The following is a 22,356-nucleotide window of genomic DNA, read 5'->3' as shown; positions in this document are numbered from 1 at the left end:
GGTCCAGCTGATGCTTGCTCTGGCTGCTGCTGTTGCAGAGCTGTTGGCAGCAACATGAGGGACAATGCATGGTCTACAAAGCCAAATGTGCCAAGCTACTGTCCTGTCCCAAATGAGGACTCACCTTTAGCTCAGGGGAATGAGGCAGGAGAAGCTACCTGAAAAGGCAGAAGCACCTGGGGACACTTTTTTCTCCCCCAGACCACAGAGCCAAACCTCCAGTTTGTGGCAGCTCCATGGGATCCCTTCCAGCTGCACGTGGCACGGGGGTAGTTCTCTCAACCTGCACAATCTGGAGCTCCCCTCTGCTACTGGCACTGTGTGTCCCCAGGTCTGCTCCAGCACATCCCCCCCACACTTAGGCTGTGTTCAAAGTGCCCATGGCCCATCCCAGCACTGGGCTGGGAAGCACACCCCCAGGAATCCCCTTTCTCCCTTAGCACAGCCTGAGTCCAGGCCACTTCCCACCGAGGCTGTGCCGCTTTGCTCCTTGCTGTCCAAGACCCATGGGCAGCTGAGTCAGAGCTACCTGGAGATGTCAAACACCACTGCAAAGCTTGCTGAGACTCCAAGCCAGCAGTACATAGGTTAGTGCTGGGTGGGAAGGCCACGATCTGCATCCTGAGCTTGCACAGCCTGCACTTCCAGCCCAGAGACAAGCAAACACCTCCCTAGGGCACAGCAGGAAGCAAACCACACAGCCTTGTATGGAGAGCTTCCAAACCAGCACTCTCCTCCTCTGCCTTCACAAGAGGCCCAATCCACCCTCAGACTGATGCCCTGCTCTGCTGCTCTGACAAGGTGAGAAGATGAGGCTTCCATCAGGCTTGCACAAAGCCTGGCTCCACAGCAGCCACCTTCCCCAAGAGCTCCATCACAAGAGGCCCCCACATCACCCACCCAGCATGAGGCAACCTGAAAAGCATGTGTCACACCTAATAGCTCTGAGGTGTCCATGAGACATCTCCAGGGCATTGTCTCTGCTGACACTCCAGGACTGGGCCTCCCCTACCCTAATGCCATGGAGTCATTTGTGGCCATCCCAACAGCTCCCATCACCACTCCCCTGTCCCAGAGCAGGGGTGGCTGCACTGGGGCACAAAGCAGGAAGCTCCACAAAATTTGCAGCCAGGGAGCAGCAGCTGGAACCACAGAGGGTTTGGTGAAGTGCCATGGCCAGGAAGGCCACTCTGAAGGGTGCAAGACAGGTGCAGGTATGACAGGGCCAGGGCACAGCAGGCACGAACCCTGCAGGGCAGGCACTGGGCTTGCTGCAGACAGGGGAAGATAATTCAAGGGGGACAAGAAGGAACCCCCCCAAAACTCTGCTGTGCCAGAGACATCTCTCAGCACAGCACCAAGTTCCCACAGGACCACGACCCTCTTCCACCCCTCTTTCAGGAGCCTACCCTCCCCTGCTCAAAACACCAGACTACAGCCCCAAGCCCACAGCACTTCAGGCTTCTGGCCATTCAGGCTGCAGGACAGTGCTCCCCCTGCTTGGGTAAGGCCCTGACCTCCCTGGGTGGGTGGCAGGCCCTGGGGGGACACCTGCCAGCCTGCCAGCCCTCACCCAAACCTGCCTGGCATCGCGTAGGCCAGGAGCTGGTGGGCAACACTCTGCTGAGTCACAGCTACCCTGCTCCTGCTTGCAGCTGACTCATCCCAGCTTCAGCAGGCTCTGCCACCCAGCCCCACTCCCACCCATGGTTGTGCACACCTGTCCATGCCCCTGGGCACAGGCAGGAGCTTCCTCTTCATGTGCAAGGGAGGGAAACTGCACACTCTGGAATGAATAACCATGGACAACCAATCTCCTGGGCTACAGAGCCAGCTCCTTTCCCCACATGGCTCCATCACCTGTGTTTTACTGGAGGCTCTTGTTCTGTTTCCTGTGTGAGACCCCACGGCACAGCTTGCAGGGTGTAAAGGACACCATGAGATTCACAGAATCACCAAATGGCAGAGTTTGGAAGGGACCCCTGGGGATCATCCAGTCCCTGCTCCAGCAGGGCACCCACAGCAGCTTGCCCAGGAGCACAATGGCCAGGGGGGGTGGAAGCTCTCCACACAAGGAGACTCCACAACCTCTCTGGGCAGCCTGCTCCAGGCCTCCAGCACCCTCACACCAAACAATTTCTCCTGCTCAGGTGGAACCTCCTGGGTTCCAGTTTGTGACCTCTGCCCCTTGTCCTGTCCCTGGGCACCACTGAGCAGAGCCTGGCCCCAGCCTCTTGCCCCCCACAGCTCCTTTAACTCTTACTGAGCATTGCTCAGCTCCCCTCTGGGGCTGCTCTTCTGCAGACTCTCAGCCCCAGGGCTTTGCTCATCACAGAGCTGCTTCAGGCCCCTCAGCAGCTTTGTAGCCTCCCCTGGACTCTCTCCAGCAGTTTCCTGTCTCTCTTGAACTGGGGAGCCCAGAACTGGACCCAGGGCTCCAAATGTGGCCTCACCAGGGCAGAACAGATGGGAGAACCTCCCTTGACCTGCTGAGTCTTCTGAGTGCACCCCAGGGGACTACTGGCCTTCTTGGCCTCAAAGTCACACAGCACTCCCACGTCCTTCTCTGTGGAGCTGCTCTCCGGCAGGTCACCTCCTGCTGCAGGAGGTTGTTCCTCCCCAGGGGCAGGACTCTACCCTTGCCCTGGTTAGACCTCACAAGGCTGCCCACTGCCCACATCTCCAGCCGGGCCAGGCCGCCATCCTCTGCACTGCGGGACAGCTCCTCACGGATGGGGACACCTAGAGGGAAGGAGGGAGGGAAGAGCCTGGCTGCCGCAGGCGGGGCGCAGCGCCGGGGAGGCGGCCGGCAGGGAGCGGCGGCGGCCGGGCTCAGCCGGTGTAGTGCTGCTGGTAGCGCAGGTTGAGCTCCCGCAGCTCCCTCTCCCGCACCCGCCGCGACTTGTTGGAGCGGGTGGAGCGGCTGGAGCGGGTGGACTGCGCCGACTTGGTGCTCTGGCAGCGGGAGGAGGCCCTCTTCAGCAGGTTCTGCGAGATGGAGCGGTGCAGGTTCTTCATGGAGGAGGAGGCGGCCATGCTGACAACCCAGGGGTGCTTCAGCGCCTGCAGGGCTGTCATCCGGTCCCCGGGGTCCACCGTCAGCAGCCGGTCAATGAAGTCCTTGGCCAGGTTGGACACGCTGGGCCAGGGCTGAAACACAAAAGAGGCCATGAAAGGCAAACGGCCCAGCAGAGCTTTGCTGATGGATTCCTTCCTCCCGCCCCCAAAAGGTGCTTCAAGGCACCTCCTTCCTCCTTCCTCTCCTCAGATCCCCCAGGCTGTAGCCAACAGCACCTGCCCAAGAAGCAGACAGCACTCCTGCCCCAGGGGAAGCAGACACCAATCTTTCCAGAGGGGCAGAGGTTGGACTGGAAGGAATGTCCTACATGGACAGAGGTGCAGCTGGATCCCTGCAGCTGGGCTCAGGCACAGCCTGCCCAGTAGCTGACCTGGGTACCAGTTTCCCCAGTGCCTCAAGCCCACAGACACCTACAAGTACTAGTGGGCTTACTATCACCAGACTGTCCAGCAACTGGCTAGGCCTTTTTTGTCCCTCCAGACACCAGACCATGCTGTGGACTCATCCCTGTCCCTGCAGATACACACAGATGGACATTCTGAGCTACCAGGTCCCTTCACCCCCTTGTCTGGCCTCATCTTCCCCAGCAATCACACACCCATGCCCTGCTTGCTCCAGCTGCTGCACCACAGACACACAACCCAGACCTACAACTCATTGCCCTCTACAACTACCTGAAGGGAGGTTGTAGCCAGGAAGGGGTTGGTCTCTTCTCCCAAGCAACCAGCACCAGAACAAGAGGACACAGTCTCAAGCTGCACCAGGGGAGGTTTAGACTCGAGGTGAGGAGGAAGTTCTTCACCGAGCGAGTTGTTCATCATTGGGATGTGCTGCCCAGGGAGGTGGTGGAGTCCCCATCCCTGGAGGTGTTCAAGAGGGGACCGGATGTGGCACTTGGTGCCATGGTCTAGTCATGGGGTCTGTGTTGATAGGTTGGACTCGATGATCCTCGAGGTCTCTTCCAACCCTAGTTAGTTATACTGTGGTACTGTGATACTGTGATCTCACTGCAGCTGCTGGCCCTGAGGCCTCCCAGCTCATTTTCTCACATCACCATCCCAAACCACACAGCTGCTACAAGAACTGCAACCACAGCCCACTGCAGTCCCCCCAGGCCCACTGCTCAGGACCTGATGAAGCCATCACTGCTTCCATCACCTTCTCACAGAGGACAGACCCTGACACCAGAGCCATGGCTCTCTTCTGACCCTTCCTTTTCAGATGCACAGCTAGCAAGCGAGCTCTGACCTCTGCACCAACCCTGAAACCAAGCCCAGGGAGGCCTTTCTGCCATGGGACTCGGTCTCACTCCCACATGGAAGTCTGGAGGATATTGCTACTGATCAACCCTAGAACAGCCACCTCAGCCCAGCTGGGAACAGCCCATCAGCTGTTCCAGACAGCCACATCTAGGCACTCACATAGGGATGGGTCTGGAAAAGAGGGCTGGGGAGGAAGTGAGCAAGTGACAGGATAAGAGGAAATGGCTTCAAGTTGCACCAGGGTAGGTTTAGGTTGGACATGAGAAGAAACTTCTTCCCTGAAAGGGTTCTCAAAACCTGGCACAGGCTGCCCAGGAAGGTGGTTGAATCCCCATCCCTGGAAGTGAGGGCCATAGGTTAGCTCCAGCCTTGAAAGGGTTAGAGAATGGTTGGACTGATGCTCTTGAAGGTCTTTTCCAGCTGAAGTGATTCCATGATTCCATCTCTGTGGTAGGTGTAAGGAATTTCCCTCAAGGCTTACAAAGGAAACAGAAAGTAAATCCTTGACAAAATTCTGGGGTTAATGAAACAAACTCAGTTAATTACTGCTGTTATTTCTCCCTTGACCTGCTGGCTCCACTCTTCTTCATGCCCCCCAAGAGACTGTTGGCCTTGGCTCCCAGGGCACACGACTGGCTGATGGGGAAGGTGTGGTCCATGCCTCCACATAACGGAGGGAAGAGCTCAGTGCAATGCACACAGCCAGCCCTGCCAGGGGAGAAAGGGAAAGCAGAAAGAAAAGCTTCTGGGTCTTCACTCCCCTCTTTGATGAGCCAGTTTAAAATCTGGGGCACATCAAACAGCAGAGGCAGATACAGTGCCCTGTTCCTGCACAACAGGTCTCAGAAAGAGATGTCCTGATCTCCAGGAGGGCTGCAACCCACTGCCACCAAAAGCATTTTCCTCTTTTCAAAGACTCAGAAGCAAAAGACATAACCCAGGGCATTTCCCAGGGACATGCAGGATGCTCCCCATGGCCAGGGTTAGGTCCCTCACTCCAAGAACACTGAGGGGCTGGAACAGGTCCAGAGAAGGGCAACGAAGCTGGGAAAGGGCCTGGAGAACTGGGATGGGGAGGAGCAGCTGAAGGAGCTGGGGGTGTTTGGTGTGGAAAAAAGAAGGCTGAGGGGAGACCTCATTGCTCTCTACAGCTCCCTAAGAGAAGGGTGTAGCCAGGTGGGGTTGGTTTATTCTCCCCAGTAACAAGCAACAGGACAAGAGGAAATGGCCTCAAGCTGTGCCAGGTTCAGCTGGACGTCAGGAAAAATCTCTCCCCAGCAAGGGAGCAGATGTTGGTCAGTTAGAGGGCAGAAGGGCTCTGCAGAGGGACCTCAACTGACTGGACAGATGGGCAGAGGCCAACAGGATGGCATTCAACAAGTCCAAGTGCCAGGTGCTGCACTTTGGCTACGGCAACCCCATGCAGAGCTACAGGCTGGGGTCAGAGTGGCTGAGAGCTGCCAAACAGAGAGGGACCTGGGGGTGCTGATTGACAGCTGCCTGAATATGAGCCAGCAGTGTGCCCAGGTGGCCAAGAGAGCCAATGGCATCCTGGCCTGCATTAGGAATAGTGTGGCCAGCAGGAGCAGGGAAGTCATTGTGCCCCTGGACTCTGCAGTGGTTAGGCCACACCTTGAGTCCTGTGTCCAGTTCTGGGCCCCTCAGTTTAAGAAGGACATTGAGACACTTGAAGGTGTCCAGAGAAGGGCAACAAGGCTGGGGAGAGGCCTTGAGCACAGCCCTGTGAGGAGAGGCTGAGGGAGCTGGGATTGTTTAGCCTGGAGAAGAGGAGGCTCAGGGGAGACCTCATTGCCCTCTACAACTACCTGAGGGGTGGTTGTGGCCGGGAAGGGGTTGGTCTCTTCTCCCAGGCAACCAGCACCAGAACAAGGGGACACAGTCTCAAGCTGTGCCAGGGGAGGTTTAGACTTGAGGTGAGGAGGAAGTTCTTCACCGAGCGAGTCGTTCGTCATTGGGATGTGCTGCCCAGGGAGGTGGTGGAGTCTCCATCCCTGGAGGTGTTCCAGAGGGGATTGGATGTGGCACTTGGTGCCATGGTCTGGTCATGGGGTCTGTGGTGACAGCTTGGACTCAATGATCCTTGAGGTCCTTTCCAACCTAAGTTAAGTTATACTGTGAAGGGTTGTCAGGCACTGTCCCAGGCTGCCCAGGGAGGTGGTGGAGCCCCCAGCCCTGGACGGGTTTGAAAGCTGCCTGGATGTGGTGCTGAGGGCGGTGGCTCAGTGGTGGTGGCTCAGCAGCAGCAGTGGTGGCAGTGTGAGCTCTGGGGGAGTGGCTGGGCTTGGTGATCCCCAAGGTCTCTGTGAGTCTGTGATCAGAAGGGCTCCTGCAGCTTTGCTAAGTCAAAACTTTTGATGTGAGGAGTGCTGCAAGGTTTGTGGAGAGAGGACACTTCTGCAGGGGCTGGACTTGGAAATGGCTGAACTCCTTGCACTCAGCTTCAGCAGCAGATGGCCTCACCTTTTTTGAAAGGAAAAGCTACAGGGAAATAAGCCCAAAGAACTGTGTGTGTGTGGTGCAGCAAAGGACACCTGGGGCTGCACAAACAGATCAATAAACTGATTTGTGTTTGCTGACCAGAAGGGGAAGGTAATTGCAGGTTCGCCACGTTACCCGTTGGTGGTGACAGCAGAGTAATTGGAGTGATGAGCAATCCAATGGGTTCCTCTTGGGAGCTGAGTCTTCTGCAGCTTTCATTAAGCTGGGCTGGTGCAATGCCTTCGACTTTCCTCCTAGCAGAGGCCCTCCCCAGTTTTTACAAACCCCTTTGTGTATGGAAGGTCACAACAAGGTCTCCCCAAAGCCTTCTCTTCTCCAGGCTGAACAACCCCAGCTCTCTCAGTCCAGCCTCAGAGCAGAAGTGCTACAGTCCTCTGAGGGGTGAAGGGTCTGGGGAATAGGGCTAGGGAGGAGCAGCTGAGAGACCTGGGGGTGTTCAGTCCGGAGAAAAGGAGGCTGAGGGGAGACCTCATTGCTCTCTACAGCTCCCTGAAAGGAGGATGGAGCCAGCTGGGGTTTGGTCTCTCCTCTAGTGACAGGACAAGAGTAGAGGAAAGGTAGAGTTGGGCTCTTCTCTGTACAATCAGGTGATAGAAGAAGAGGAAATGGCCTGGAATTCTTCCAGGGGAGGCTTGGGTTGGAGATGAGGAAGAATTTCTTTGCTGCAAGAGTGGTTAGGGCCTGGCAGAGGCTGCCCAGGGAGGTGGTGGAGTCCCCATGCCTGGAGGTGTTCCAGAACTGTGTGGCCATGGTTTGGGGTTTAGTGGCCATGTTGGGGTTGGGTTGCTGATAGGACTGGATGATCCTAGGGGGCTTTTCCAACACAACCCCCTCTGTGAGTCTGTGGTTCTCCTGCTGAGCTTTCCAGCTGCTGTCCCTTGGTGTGATTCACCGGATGGCTGCAGCTCCACCAGCCCCAGGGGGTGGCTGCCACGCACTCCAGAATTAGCAGCACTTCAGTCAAGCACAAATACACCACCACAGCCTGTCCTACAGCCTTGATGACAGCAGGAGAAACTCTGCTGGTGGAGCTATGCAGCCCTGGCCCCTCAGGAGCAGCAGTGCCTGCTGCAAACCCATCTCCTGAACTGAGCTGCACCACACATGGGGCATGCTGCCAGCCCACAGCTTCAGCCCTGCCAGACAAACCCTGGGCAAAACACCCTCCTCTGCAGTGCCTGAAGAGCTCTCAAGTGGGCTGTGAGTCTGGAGGGGGAGGAGGCAAAGCAAGAGCTCCTGCTCTGAATGTGGCTCCAGCTGGGTGACTGTGCAGTGTTGAACTCTCTGGGCTGAAGCCCCATGGCCACCCCTGCTTGGTATTCACAGCAGCACAGCAGCTATTGAGGGGCTGTTAGTGCAGGAACAACCAATGCCTTCTCCTGCTCTGAGAGCTGGGGATGTTCAGACTGGAGAGAGGAAGGCTCCAGGGAGACTTTAGAGCAGCCTTCCAGCACCTGAAGGGGCTACAGGAGAGCTGGGGAGGGACTTTTTACCAGGGGGAGGGGCAATGGCTTTGAGCTAGAAGAGGAGAGACTGAGACTGGAGATGAGGAAGAAATTGTTGGCAGTGAGAAGGGGGAGACACTAGAACAGGCTCCTACTTGATTGTAGAGAACAGGAAGTGTTAGCTCCAGAAGGGCAGGTCAGGGACAGCAACCATGAGACGGTGACGATGAAGAAGTAAGATGCTGGCCAGCCTAAAACCCTGCTGAAGCTCCAGTAAAGAGTCTCCCACAGTCCTGGCCACCCCTCAGCCCTGGCCACCCCTCAGCCCACCAGCAGCTGCAAACAGGTGATCAAAACAAAGCAGCAGAACAGGGCTGGAACCAAAGCAGTGCCAAGGAAAAGCTGCGATGGGCTCAAGCCTGCGCAGGACCTTCCCAAGCACTCAGGATTAATTCATTGGTGCAAGGAGGAGGAGGAATAAAGGAAGGATGAAAGAGGAAAACACAACAGCCCTTTGATAATCCAGAGCATTGTAAGTCTGTGCAGCCATCTGGTGCTGTGAACTTCCATAACCCAGCATCAGGAGTGGAAGCAGCCAGCCCATGTGCCCTGCATGAGCTCCGAGTGCTCAGCCAGAGCCACGCTGCAAAGCTCCAGCACCACCAAACCCAGGGGCACAGAGCTCCTCCCTACAGCCAGGGGCACCTCTTCGGCTGGAATACCAAGGGAAAGACCTGGTGTGTTGAAATGGGGCATCTAAAATCCATGGTTTAGCTGGGATGGCTTCACCTCCACCTCATAAAAACGTGTCAGCAAGCTCCAGTTAGGCACCGGGGACAGTAACCTGGCAGAGGAAGTGGGGACTGGGAAAGCTCAGCCTCAGGAGATCTGGACCCAGAAACCATCCAGTTCCAACTCCCTGCCATGGGCAGGGACACCTCCCCTCAGCCCAGGCTGCTCAAGGCCTCATCCAGCCTGGCCTGGAACACCTCCAGGCAGGAGGCAGCCACAGCCTCCCTGGGCAGCCTGTGCCAGGCTCTCCCCAGCCTCACTGCCAACAATTTCATCCTCATCTCCAGTCTCAATCTCCTCTCTTCCAGATCAAAGCCATTGTCCCTCATCCTGGCACTCCCAGCCCTTGGCCAAAGTCCCCCAGCTCCCTCAGCTGCTCCTCCCCAGCCCTGTTCTCCAGACCCTTCCCCAGCTTTGTTGTTCCTCTCTGGACCTACTCCAGCCCTCAGTGTCCTTCTGGGAGTGAGGGCTCTGCTGCCAGTGGGGGGTTCTTGCCCAGCCCAGCTGAGGGGAGGGGTCTTCACTATCTTTGCAGATGGCACAGGACTGGAAGGGCTTTGTCCCCCTCGAGGCAGCTTTTGCCTTTTTGGAAACTGCTATGGCAACAGCTTCTGCAGGCTGCTCCCCCCTCCTCCCTCCCAACAGAGAGGGGAAAAAGGAAAGGGAAGGAGCAAATCCACCAAGCAGTGATTTGGAGTCAGCCTGGAAGCAGAGAGGTAAAGAGTTTCCTTTAAACACTATGGATATAACAATACCAGGAAAGGTTCACAAGGGCAAGGCACAAGGATGGATGGGAGGGGGACAAAGAGGAAGAATACAAAACCAGTCTCTCTCTGAAGAGGCACAAAGCAGCAGGGAGAAGGATCAGGCCCCAGCAGGTGGCAGTGGAGCAGGAAAGCAGCTGCAGGAGCTCTCACCCAGGAGAGGCAGGAGCCCAAAGGAGAGCCACTAGCTGCAATGCCCTGCTTTTTATACCCAGGCTGGGCAGGGAGGGGGGAGTGGAACAGACTCAGCTTCCCAGGGGGGAAACACCCTGCAGGGAGGGCAAAGCACCCACAAGCCCTCCCCCCTGCTTTGTTTTTTGTTTATAGAATGGGCACTAACCCACCACACCTGGGCAGCCTGGGCCAGGGCTTCACTCCCTCAGTGAGGAAATTGTTCCTCATGTCCAACCTTAACCTCCCCTGGGGTTACTCAAGACCTTTGCCTCTCATCCTGTCACTTGCTACTAGGGAGAAGAGAGCAACCCCATCTCACTGCAGCCTCCTCTCAGGGAGCTGTAGAGAGCAATGAGGTCTCCCTCAGCTTCCTCTGCTCCACACCAAACCCCCCCAGCTCCCTCAGCTGCTCCTCCCCATCCCAGTTCTCCAGACCCTTCCCCAGCTTTGTTGCCCTTCTCTGGACCTGCCCCAGCCCTCAGTGTCCTTCTGGGAGTGAGGAGCCCAAAACTGAAACCAGGATTTGAGCTGTGGCCTCCCCAGTGCCCAATACTGAGGGACAATCCCTGCCCTGCTCCTGCTTCCCACACCATTGCTGCTCCAGGCCAGGCTGCTGGTGGCCTTCTTGCCCACCTGGGCACACCCTGGATCATCTTCAGCTGCTGCCACCCAGCACCCCCAGGGCCTTTTCTGCTGAGCACTTTCCAGCCACTCTGCCCCAGGCCTGCAGTGTTCCTGGGGTTGCTGTGACCCAAGTGCAGGACCCAACACTTGTCCTTGTTGAGCCTCATTCCATTGGCCTTGGTCCATCCATGCAGAGTGTCCAGGCCCCTCTAAGATGATGGCTGCTGTCAGGTGACTGTGCCAGGTACTCATTTCTAATTCTCAATCAAAAGCCAAGCCAGTTTCCTTCATTTTACAGCACCAGCCTCTTGAGCAAAAGCTTGAGCTTAAGGATGAAGCTTCTAAAGCTAAAAGCTAATAAAAAGAAATGGTGAAGGACAAAGTAGAACTCAGGCATTCCTACCAGCAGCTCTAGAGGAAGCCCTTTGAGTCAGCCCTTATGTCTGAACCACACAACCACTCTCAACAAGACCAGACTGAAAGAACCTCTTAGAAACGAGTCCTCAGGCATGGACAAAGGCAGGAAACATGCAAATCCCTTCCCTGGGAGACAGCTCCATCCTTATTAGGCACAAAAAAATCAAACCCTTTGGTTAATCCCTCAGCCTGCACGCAGCACTGGCTACAGCTGCTGGGCACGGCGCTCGGTGCTGATGGAAGCTGCTGAGCTGCAGGCACACAGCCATAGCAGCAGGCAGGGACACACCATGCTAACAGCAGGTCCCCTTCTTGACAGCCACCACCAGAACATTCTGCCTCTGCTCAGCTGGCCAGCATGGCTCCTGCCTCAGCAGCCAGCACTAATCTGCTACATTAGGGAAAGCTCAGTCAGCAGGGAAATCCATACAAGCACCCCTGGAGGAACAAACAGGCTGGAAAACATGCCTGGCCTTTCTCTCTTGGCACTCCACAGGGGGCTGGGAATGGGGGGAGGGAGCAGAAGAATCGGCCCTGAAGCTCAAGCTCCAAAAGAGGGAACCTGGAGGTATCCTTCTGGAGGTATCTCCAGGTTCCCTCTTTTGGAGCCTGAGCTGCAGAGCTCAAAGCACTATTGGTTAGAGCCACCTCTGCCAGCTCCTAACAGCCAACCCAAATCCCTTGGCTCTGCCAGCCTGAGAGCTCATCTGCAATCTTGGCAGATTTAGGGATTTCAGGGATTAGGTAAAGAGGCTACCAAGAAAAACTCTGGGTTTAGGAAATATCTTTTTAGCCAGAACCAAAAGAAGCTCCCCCAAAATAGCTGAAATCTCTTTCCAGCTGCAAAAGCTATCTGAAGCAAAAACCCTGACTTGCTGCCTTGTGAGCTCCAAGAGCAAGATCCAGGCTGGAGAGAAGGGAGAAATGTTTGACACTGAGGGTGGGGAGAGCCTTGGCCCAGGTTACCCAGAGAGGTGGGAGCTGCCCCATGGCTGGCACCACTGCAGGGCAGGTTGGTTGGGGCTGTGAGCAACCTGCTCTGGCTGTGGGGGGGGGGGGTGGGCTAGATGAGCTTCAAAGGTCCCTTCCCACCAGCCTGGGAGTCTGTCCCACATTCTGATCACTGAATGTTGGAAGGGACCTCTGGAGAGGACCCCTTCCAGAGCAGGGTCACCTAGGGCAGGTCACACAGGAACACATCCAGAGAAGGAGACTCCACAACCTCTCTGGGCAGCCTGCTCCAGGCCTCCAGCACCCTCACACCAAACAAGTTTCTCCTCCCATTCAGGTGGAACTTCCTGGGTTCCAGCTCATCCCTCTTGTTCCTGGTGCTGCCACTGGGCACCACCACACAGAGCCTGGCACCCACCCCCCAGACATTTACAGACATTGCTCAGATCCCTCTCAGCCTTCTCCTCTCCACACTAAACACCCCCAGGGCTCTCAGCCTTTCTCCACAGCAGAGGTGCTCCAGGCCCTTCATCATCCTCACAGCCTCCCCTGGACTCCTTCTAGCAGGTCTCTGTTTCTCTGGGACTGGGGAGACCAAAACTGGACAGAGTTTTGCAGGTGTGGTCTCAGCAGAGCAGAGGGGCAGCCAAACCTCCCTAGCACTGCTGGCCACACTTTTCTTGCTGCACCCTAGGATGCCCTTGACCCTCTTGGCCCCAAGAGCACTTTGCTGTCCCATGCAGAATTTGCTGCCTGCCAGCACTCCAAGGCCTTTCTCCATGGAGCTGCTTTCCAGCAGGACAACCTCTGGGCTGTGCTGGTGCCTGGAGTTGCTCCTCCCCAGGCGCAGAGCTCTACACTTATCCTCAGTTAACCTCCTGAGTCTCATCACAGGGCAGGAGCACACTCAAATGCTAGGCTGGTCCCACACTGTGGGCAGAGGAATTCTGAGCCAACATCCAACAGATTGTTCAAATTCTGTCAGGTCCAGCTACCCAAAAGGGTCTGCAACAAGGGACCTGCTCACAGCCCTGCCTTGCACAGCTCCCACCTGTGTCACAGCCACCACACAACCAGACCCTGCCCAAGAGCTCCCCCAGGAGCAGCTGACCTTGAAGCAGGGATTTGCCCTGTGGTGCTGATCTCCAACAACAAGGAGGAGACAGCTGTAGTTAGAAAGCAGAGGAACAACATCAGGCAAAGGCAGAAGAGGAATTGTGTGTGTTTAGGGGGCTGTGAAGGAGTCAAGGCCATCAGTGGTGGCTGAAGCTTCAACCCCTTTCTGTCATGTTCTGCACTGAGACAGCTTCATATTCTTCTCCTGCCCTACCAATGTCCCTTTGTCCCTGCATCCCTAACTCTGCAGAAAGACCATGCCACCCCCACCAGGCTTCTATTAGGGCCCACAGATGCAGCAACAGACCTCACCTCCACCTTGCTTGTCCCTGCCTTGTGACACAGCAACTCCATCAGAGGAAGAAAACTCTCCAGAAGACCCAGGAGGCAGGCAAAGCAAAGGGGAGTCCATTTCCCAGTGGACAGCCAGGTTCCCAGGGCCTCTCCCTGGCACAGGCCTTTCTCTCCCAGCAGATGAATTAGAATAACCTTTATTTAGAATAAACCAAACCAGGTTGGAAGAGACCTTCAAGATCATCGAGTCCAACCCATCAACCAATCCAACACCACCTAAACAACTAACCCATGGCACCAAGCACCCTGTCAAGTCTCCTCCTGAACACCTCCAGTGATGGTGACTCCACCACCTCCCTGGGCAGCCCATTCCAATGGGCAATCACTCTCTCTGTAGAGAACTTCTTCCTAACATCAAACCTAAACCTCCCCTGGTGCAGCCTGAGACTGTGTCCTCTTGTTCTGGTGCTGGCTGCCTGGGAGAAGAGACCAACCTCTGCCTGTCTACAACCTCCCTTCAGGTAGTTGTAGAAAGTGATAAGGTCACCCCTGAGCCTCCTCTTCTCCAGGCTAAGCAGCCCCAGCTCCCTCAGCCTCTCCTCACAGGGCTGTGCTCCAAGCCCCTCACCAACTTCATTGCCCTTCTCTGGACTCGTTCCAGCAGCTCAACCTCCTTCCTAACCTGAGGGGCCCAGAACTGGACACAGGACTGGAGGTGCAGCCTAAGCAGCGCAGTGTACAGGGGCAGAATTGTTTCCTAGCACAGCATGGGCAGGTGCTGCAGCAGCCTGGCCGCTGAGCCACGCAGCTGGAGGATTTTCCAGGTTTTAATTAACCTTATTATGCTTCAGAGAGCCCAAGATGCCCACTCCTGCAGCAGGAGAGATCTGGACAAACACTTCAGCTCCCAGACGTGCGTGGAGCAATACAAATGGCCTCTGCTGACACCCCCGGAGCCGCTGTGCTGAATGGGAAGAGAAGAGCAGAAGCCAGGAGAGGTCCATTTGTGCTTTGTGCAGGGCTGCCAGAGGATCACTTTCATCCTGCTCAAGTGCTGCAGCTCTTCAAAGCAGAGCACTGTGCCCTTTGCAAGGCAGGGCCACCTGACTGCGTCTCACCAACACTTTGGGTGCTGCACTTCAAAACCCACCGCGTCCTGCCGGCCCCAGCCCAGGCAAAAGCACATTCCATGGAAAATGGAGTTGGGGTTTTTTTTTCCCCCCCCTTCTTTTTTTTTTCTGTCCAGGCAAAGGCCTCAGCAATTTATATATATAAAAAAAAACCAGGTTCTGCTTACAGGGGGAAACAAAACATCAACTTTTTATTCATAAATGCAGGCACATCTCTCCCAACAGGGCTGCTGTAAAACGTTTCAACCACCTGACATGGCTCCCAAGGCAAAAGCAGAGCAGCTGCTCTCCCTACAAACATTTTTTCTTCTCCCAAGAAGGCTAAAACATGGTCCCAGAGACTGCTAGGGTCAGGGCCACAAAAATGGATTCAAAACCTGCCCTCATAAAATCCCAGAATGGTTTGGATTGGAAGGGACCTCAAAGATCATCCAGTTCAAACTCCCTGCCATGGGCAGGGACACCTCCCACCAGCTCAGGCTGCTCAAGCCCATCACCTCAGGGAGTCTATGTTTAGCACTGTGCCCACAAGCACCATTGTTTAGAACAAGCTCTTTGGGTTGAAGCTAATGAAGAGCCATTCCCACCCCAACCTCCCTCCCAGTGAGCACACTTCACAAAGCTACCTCATCAACAGGAGCACAGCACAAGGGCTCCTGATCAGCCCAGGGCAGGTATGAAAGCAGCACAACCCCCAGAGAGCCTAGCAAACCAAACATTATCTTCCTCTTCTTCCTGCAACCTTTCCAGATGTGTGAAGCAACATCAAAGCAGCAGCACTCAGCAGAAGGAGCACATTTGAGCCAGGACCAGAGCCTGTCCTGACAGCAGAACAATGCCCCCTTGTTCCTTTCTGCACTTGCAAATTCTAAGGACACTGTGAATCAGGTTCCAACTTTGTTCCTCAGACTTTGAAGCTCCAAAAAGACCACCAGAATTCAACTTTATCCCCAAGATTTCAATTAAAACGTTGCCAACTGCTCCTTCAAGTGAGCTCTAGCAGAACAAGGCAGAGAGTGTGACTTGTAGCAGGCTATATCCAGCGCAGCCCCTGCAGCCCAGCAGAGCCCGGCCCGGGGAGGCTCAGAGGAGCAGCACACCAAGTTACAAAGCCAAAAGCTTTCCTGCACTCCTCACCCTGCACATTACTCCCAGAAAGCACAGAAGGAGACACAACAGATAATGAGAGCTGTGATGTCAGCAGCACCTGAATAACCTATTACGGGAGACCTCTCCTCCTGATCTGCTAAGAGCCTCTTCAGGCAGCCCTCACCCTGCAGCAGAGGAGAGCGGTGCTAAGGAAGCAATTAGATGAGCTGGACATGGCCTTCCTTGGGTTTTTCCAAGGAGATGGAACCTCTTCTCAGGTCAGCCTGCATCTTGGCTTTTATTCCTCTCTCAATACAGCTTTGTCCTCTGAACAGGCTTTGACCAGACCTTTCCACACGTGGGGCTCAACACCGCTGCTCAGAGAGCTCAGGGTGCTGCGTGACACTGCCCAGCAGCCAGCTGCCTGCTGCCCAGCCACAACTGTCCCAGCTCTGGGAACTTCACATCTTACACTCTTTCCTCCACCCCACAGCCTCAAAATTCACAGGACAGAGAAGATGCTGTTCCCATGAAATCTTTGCTGCTGCATGCACCCCAGACAGGCACTGTCTGCAGCACAGCCAAATGTTCTGCGTATTCTTGCTCCAAAGAAACCAGGACCAACTTCTCAGCAGCCTCCTTGCTGACATACAATGGCTAGGGCTGGAAGGGACCTCAAAGGTCACCCAGTTTCAATGCCCTGCCATGGGCAGGGACACCTCCCACCAGCCCAGGCTGCTCAAGGCCTCATCCAGCCTGGCCTGGAACACCTTCAGGCACGGGGCAGCCACAGCCTCCCTGGGAAACCTGTGCCAGGCTCTCCCTGCCCTCACTGCCAAGAATTTCATCCTCATCTCCAGTCTCAATCTCCTCTCTTCCAGGTCAAAGCCATTGTCCCTCATCCTGGCACTTCCAGCCCTTGGCCAAAGTCCCTCCCCAGCTCTCCTGGTGCCCCTTCAGGTACTGGAAGGTTGCTCTAAGCTCTCTCTGGAGCCTTCTCTTCTCCAGGCTCAAGAGCCCCAACTCTCCCAGCCTGGCCCCACAGGGAAGGTTCTGCAGCCCTCTGCTCATCTCTGTGGCCTCCTCTGGACCCTCTCCAGCAGCTCCAGGTCCTTCTTGTGCTGGGGGCCCCAGAACTGGAGGCAGTGCTGCAGGTGGGGTCTGAGCAGAGCAGAGGGGCAGAATCCTCTCCCTGTGCTGCTGCTCTCCCTGCTCTGGGTGCAGCTCAGGATCTCCCACCATGCCCAGGGACATACTGTTGATCTCAACCCATGGATCCAGCCTGGCCAGGTCCCTCTGCAGAGCCTTCCTATCCTCAAGCAGATCAACACTGCCACCCAACTTGGTGTCATCTGCAAACTTACAGGCCTCTTGATCCCTCACCCAGATCATTTATGAAGAGATCTGTGCCCAGCACTGAGCCCTGGGGACACCACTGGTTACCAGCTCCCAATTGGATTTCACTCCATTGCCACCACTCTCTGTGCCCAGCCTCAGCCTTTATCCAGCAAAGCCTCCTCCCCTGCAAGCCCTGGGCAGCCAGGTTCTCCAGGAGGATGCTGTGGGGCCTAGTGTCCAAGGAATAGAATAGAATAAACCAGGTTGGAAGAGACCTTCAAGATCATCGCGTCCAACCTATCACCCAACACCACCCAATCAACTAACCCATGGCACCAAGCACCCTGTCAAGTCTCCTCCTGAACACCTCCAGTGACGGCAACTCCACCACCTCCCCAGGCAGCCCATTCCAATGGGCAATCACTCTCTCCGTGTAAAACTTCCTCCTGACCTCCAGCCTGAACCTCCCCTGGCGCAGCCTGAGACTGCGTCCTCTTGTTCTGGTGCTGGCTGCCTGGGAGAAGAGACCAACCTCTGCCTGTTTACAACCCCCCTTCAGGTAGTTGTAGAGAGCAATAAGGTCACCCCTGAGTCTCCTCCTCTCCAGGCTAAGCAGCCCCAGCTCCCTCAGCCTCTCCTCACAGGGCTGTGTTCCAAGCCCCTCACTAACTTCGTTGCCCTTCTCTGGACTCATTCCAGCAAGTCAACCTCCTGCCTAAACTGAGGAGCCCAGAACTGGACACAGGACTCAAGGTGTGGCCTAACCAGTGCAGTGTACAGGGGCAGAATGACCTCCCTGCTCCTGCTGGCCACACTGTTCTTAATGCAGGCCAGGATGCCATTGGCCCTCTTGGCTGCCTGGGCACACTGCTGGCTCATGTTCATCCTACCATCAACCAGCACCCCCAGGTCCCTCTCTGCCTGGCTGCTCTCCAGCCACTCTGACCCCAGCCTGTAGCACTGCATGGGGTTGTTGTGGCCAATGTGCAGAACCTGGCACTTGGATGTGTTCAATCTCATGCCGTTGGACTCTGCCCATCTGTCCAGCCTGTCGAGGTCTCTCTGCAAAGCCTCTCTACCCTCTAGCAGATCAACTCCTGTCCCCAGCTTGGTGTCATCAGCAAATTTACTGATGATAGACTCAATGCCCTCATCCAGATCATCAATAAAGATGTTAAAGAGCACCGGGCCCAGCACTGATCCCTGGGGGACTCCACTACTGACTTTTTTAGTAAAATCCAGGTAAGCAACACCCAGAGCCTGTCCCTCACCCACTCAGGGTCACCTCACTGTGGGAGACCAGGACAGAGCCAGAACCACCAATGTTTTGTTAGCCTGGTAACGCCACCACCCTCCACACAACTGCCAGCTTCTGGTCAGCACAGGGCCCCCTGGGGAGAGCCTCTCCTCCAGCTGCCCCCAGGACTCACCTCTCCAGAGTAGCTGTACTTGCCCTTCAGGATCTGGCGGTACAGGCGGGTGCGGTTGTCGTCCTCGAAGGGCATGGTGCCGCTCAGCAGGATGTAGGAGATGACGCCCAGCGCCCACATGTCCACAGAGTTCGTGTAGGGCTTCCTGACCAGGATCTCGGGGGCAATGTACTCCGGGGTGCCACAGGTGGTCTTCATCAGGCAGTCGTCGCCCTTCTTGCGAGCACTGGCCAGCCCAAAGTCTGTGATCATGATCTTGGAGTCGGTGCCCGGGTGGTAGTAGAGCAAGTTCTCGGGCTTCAGGTCGCGGTGGGTGATGCCCAGCGTGTGCAGGTAGCGCACTCCGTCCAGCACCATCTGCAGCACGCGCGTGGCGTCCCGCTCGGTGAAGGAGCCCTTGGCAATGATGCGGTCGAAGAGCTCCCCTCCGGTGGCCAGCTCCATCACCATGTAGACGCGGTCATGGGTCTCGAAGACCTCGATCAGCTGGATGATGTTGGTGTGGCGCACGCGCCGCAGCACGCTCAGCTCCGACTCGCACACCTCCCGCCCCTCCCGGTAGCGGGTCTCAATCATCTTGATGGCGTAGGGCTGCTTGGTGGCCTTGTGCTCCACCCGCACCACGCGGCTGAAGCTGCCCCTGCCGATCAGGGCCTTGATGTCGTATTTGGCCGTCACCCTGGGGTCGAACTTGGCACGGTACTTGGCCACCTTGCTGCGGCGGGGCTCGGGCTGCACGGCCTGGGCGGGCGGGGGGCTGCCAGTGCAGGGCTGAGCGAGCTGTGGCGGGGAGGGGCAGCCGGCTCTGGGGGCAGACCCGCGTTCATCCCTGATGAAGTGCTTGTAGATGTCACTGTGGCCCATGTAGGGCTCCACCTTCTTCACCAGGTCCAGCTGCACGTCTGTGGGGGGCTCGGGCAGCACTTTGCTTGTCCCACAGCCCATCACTGAAGGGGGTTAGTGCCCGTCAAGGCATTGTCCCAGGGCAGCGGCAGCAGCGGGAACCACACCCGGGTCAGCACCCACGTCTGCACCTTAGGGAAAGAAGGGGAAGAAACAGATCAAGAGGAGGCAAGGTGGGGAAGTTCCAAACGGTGCAGGTGGCTCACATCTCAGTGCAGCCCTGGGACCATACAAACCACAGACAGCAGCCAGGGGCAGAGCAGGTGCCTGTGGCAATCACACAGGATCTCCATTTACTGATCAGTTTGTTGAATGCTCCTAGCTCAGCACTGAAAGAGTGTCACAGAACAGCTGAGGTCAGAAAAGAGCCCTGGAGATCTTGCTCTGCCCCAATGATTTAATAAAAGCAAACTAAGGGAAGAGCTGAACATTTTCCTTCACTTTGTTTAATCTGCTCACCTTCCTCAGACTCTGAATCTTAGAGCTTGGAAATGCCTCACTATAAACTCCACCAAGCCCCTCAGCAACTTCTTCACTTCAGTCTTCCCAAAATTTTCTTTACACCTCAAACCTCTCCTCCCTTCCAGCTTAGCAACTCCCTCATTGCAAGAAATCACAGTGGGCTTTGGCACCTTTCAACACCCTGACTCAGCTTTGCTTCTTTCTGCAGCCTCAGGTACTAAGCAGCACTTCTGGATTTCCAAATGGAGCTGTAAGCTCCAGCAGCTGTTCCAGGCTGGTGCCAAGGGAGGTCTTGCTCCCCAGACTGTATTCCAGCAGAACCAAACTGGCTGGACTTCAGCACATCTTTAGGTGCTGACTGAAACAGTCTGACAGGTAGAAGATGGAGGAACTGCCTGTGTGTGCTCTGGCAGTGAGCCCAGCAGTTTAAATTCCTACTCCTTGGCTAGGAGCCCATCAACAGGGTGAATCCCAGAAGGCTACAGAAAAACTTGAAAGGGTTAACTTTTCACCATACCATCACCAGGCAGATCTTTACTCCTTCACCACCTCTAAAGCCACTGCTCAGCAGGAACAGCACTCCGGGAGCCTCGGCTGGCCTTCCATCAGAATTCCATGGGGAAACAAGAACTGTTGTAGAGGGACTGCTGGCAGTTTAGACCTTACATCCAACCTGAAAAGAAAACAAGGCTTCAGCTGAGAACCAGTCAGGCATCATCAAAGCATCTTCTCAGAGAAGACCTCCTGGCAGGACCACAATGTGCAGCACACTGACCAGGCACAAATGTGACTGCAGCAGAGTGCAAGAAATGGAAGCCAAACCCAGTGTCCTAGAAACCTTTCCCTGAGAACCATCCTGTAGCTGGGCACTCAAATGAAGCACTGGGCCCCAGAACTGCAGCTAGTGCTGGACAATGCCTCCCCAGAGAGCTTTCCCTGGCATGGCTGCACCTTACAACACAAGAATTTACAAGAGAAGTGGCACAGGAGCATCCACAACCCCACATATAGAGAAGCACTTGTGCAAACTGTCCCACCCAGAAACAAAAACCCCCAGGTTCAAATTCTAAGCTTGAGAAGACTGCACACAAACCCAGACACCACTAAGAGTAGGCAGCAGCTGCCAGCACGCCTGTGGCTCCATGTCAGGGACTCAGGGAAGCACACAGGACCTCAGGGCTGCGTGCCACGGCCAGCAACCAAACAGCCAACCCCATGTCAGCATGGGTGGAAATGCTCCTGTGTGACAGCCACAAGGGCTTGGGAGAAGAAACTAAAGCAGGAGAGAAATGGGGTACCACAAGCCCCACGGGGGAGGGAAATCAAACACTCAGCAGGTGCCGAGCTGCCCAGGACCTTGTCCAAGTTGTGTCAGTGGTGAGGAGGAGGGTGGGGTTCAGCCTTCATCGTCTACCCACTCCTCTCCTTGGACAACCTCACATCCTGGGGCACTGCAGGGCAACACCTCAGCTCCTGCTGATTTAGGAGCATCCTCCCCCTCTCAGAATGTATCAGGGCCTGAGCTGTTTAATACCTGAAGGGTACCTCCACAGATAAGGCACGTCAGCCACCCCCCGAGGCCTAACAGCCCTTCCACCACCGCAATGCCTCCCAACTCGAAACTATGTAACTTTGCTTTTCTACGAGAGGCCATGGCGGGGAATTCGCAGGCGCCAGCTCCGAGCTGCGTTACCGATCACTCGCACACCGCCACCTTCCACCAGGGCCCCGTGGGCTCAGCTTCAGCAGCACGCCCCGCTGCCCGGCTCAGCCACGGGGGCGCAGCCAGGTGAGCCTCCCTGCGCTTCACACGGCAAACCTGGGGCCGGGGCTGCCGCAGCACCACAGACAGCGGTGTCGGAGCCCGTTCTAGGCCAGAATCGGTCAAACAACCCGGGGGTTCCAAAACCCAGATGGTTTTCCATAACCAGGCCAGTTTTCCCCGCTCCTTTGCGGGGAGGGGGGACACAGGGCTGGGAGCTCGCCCCGCGGCAGGCTCTGCTCCCGGCCTAGGAACCACTGCGCCCGTCCTGCATGGCTGAGGGGACGCTCCGGGAGGCGGCCAGGGCTCCCTTCCCAGCCCGCCCGTACCCGCGGCCCAGGGCAGCGTTAGGACTGAGGCGCCGGGGCCCTCTCGCCTGCGCCTCCGGGGCCGCACCGCTGCCGCGCGGCCGAGCCGTCGAGAGAGAGAGAGGTGAGAGAGGAGGAGGAGGGGGAGGAGGCAGGGGCTGCCCGCCCAGGCCGGGCCGGGCTAGCCCAGGCGGAGCGGGACGGGCGGTCCCGGGCAGCGGCCGATCCCGGACTCACCTCGGCCCGCTCCGGCCCGCGGCTCGGCACCGCCTCCTGACGTCATCTCCCAGCGACAGGGACTCCGGCGGCGGGGTCGGGGCCGGGCGCGCGGCGATTGGCGGAGGCGGCGGCAGGGGCGCGGTTCCGCCTTGCCGTGCTCTGCCGCCCCCTGCCGGGGCCGCCGGGAGCACACCGCTGAGGGCGCTCGCTCTACTCATGGGCTCGTCTCGGCTCTGCGGACCTCGGGCCCCCTTCAGCCCTGCGGGCTCCAGGAACC

At 56.6% G+C, this 22,356-nt stretch overlaps 1 protein-coding gene across 2 annotated transcripts; it reads right to left on the bottom strand.

Moving 5' to 3' along the window:
- Positions 1-1,815: 1,815 nt before the first annotated feature.
- On the bottom strand, positions 1,816-22,171 carry PSKH1 (protein serine kinase H1). Of its 2 annotated transcripts, none has more exons than XM_068166555.1 (4): positions 22,098-22,171; positions 20,308-20,463; positions 18,426-19,459; positions 1,816-3,150 (listed from the first exon to the last, which is right to left on the bottom strand). In XM_068166555.1, the coding sequence occupies exons 3-4, from the start codon at positions 19,368-19,370 to the stop codon at positions 2,833-2,835; spliced, it is 1,263 nt and encodes a 420-aa protein (XP_068022656.1). In that variant the 5' UTR covers positions 19,371-19,459; positions 20,308-20,463; positions 22,098-22,171; the 3' UTR covers positions 1,816-2,832. The 2 variants fall into 2 exon arrangements, with proteins under 2 accessions (XP_068022656.1, XP_068022657.1); XM_068166556.1 differs by lacking the exon at positions 22,098-22,171 and adding an exon at positions 21,882-21,905.
- Between the last annotated feature and the right edge of the window lie 185 nt (positions 22,172-22,356).

This window comes from Melanerpes formicivorus, unplaced genomic scaffold (genome assembly GCF_026170545.1).
Source record: "Melanerpes formicivorus ecotype bairdi unplaced genomic scaffold, bMelFor1.0.p_v2 SCAF_102, whole genome shotgun sequence".
NCBI lineage: Eukaryota > Metazoa > Chordata > Aves > Piciformes > Picidae > Melanerpes > Melanerpes formicivorus.
Note: the sequence above shows the minus strand (reverse complement) of the source record. Positions and strands in the feature narration are given on the sequence as shown.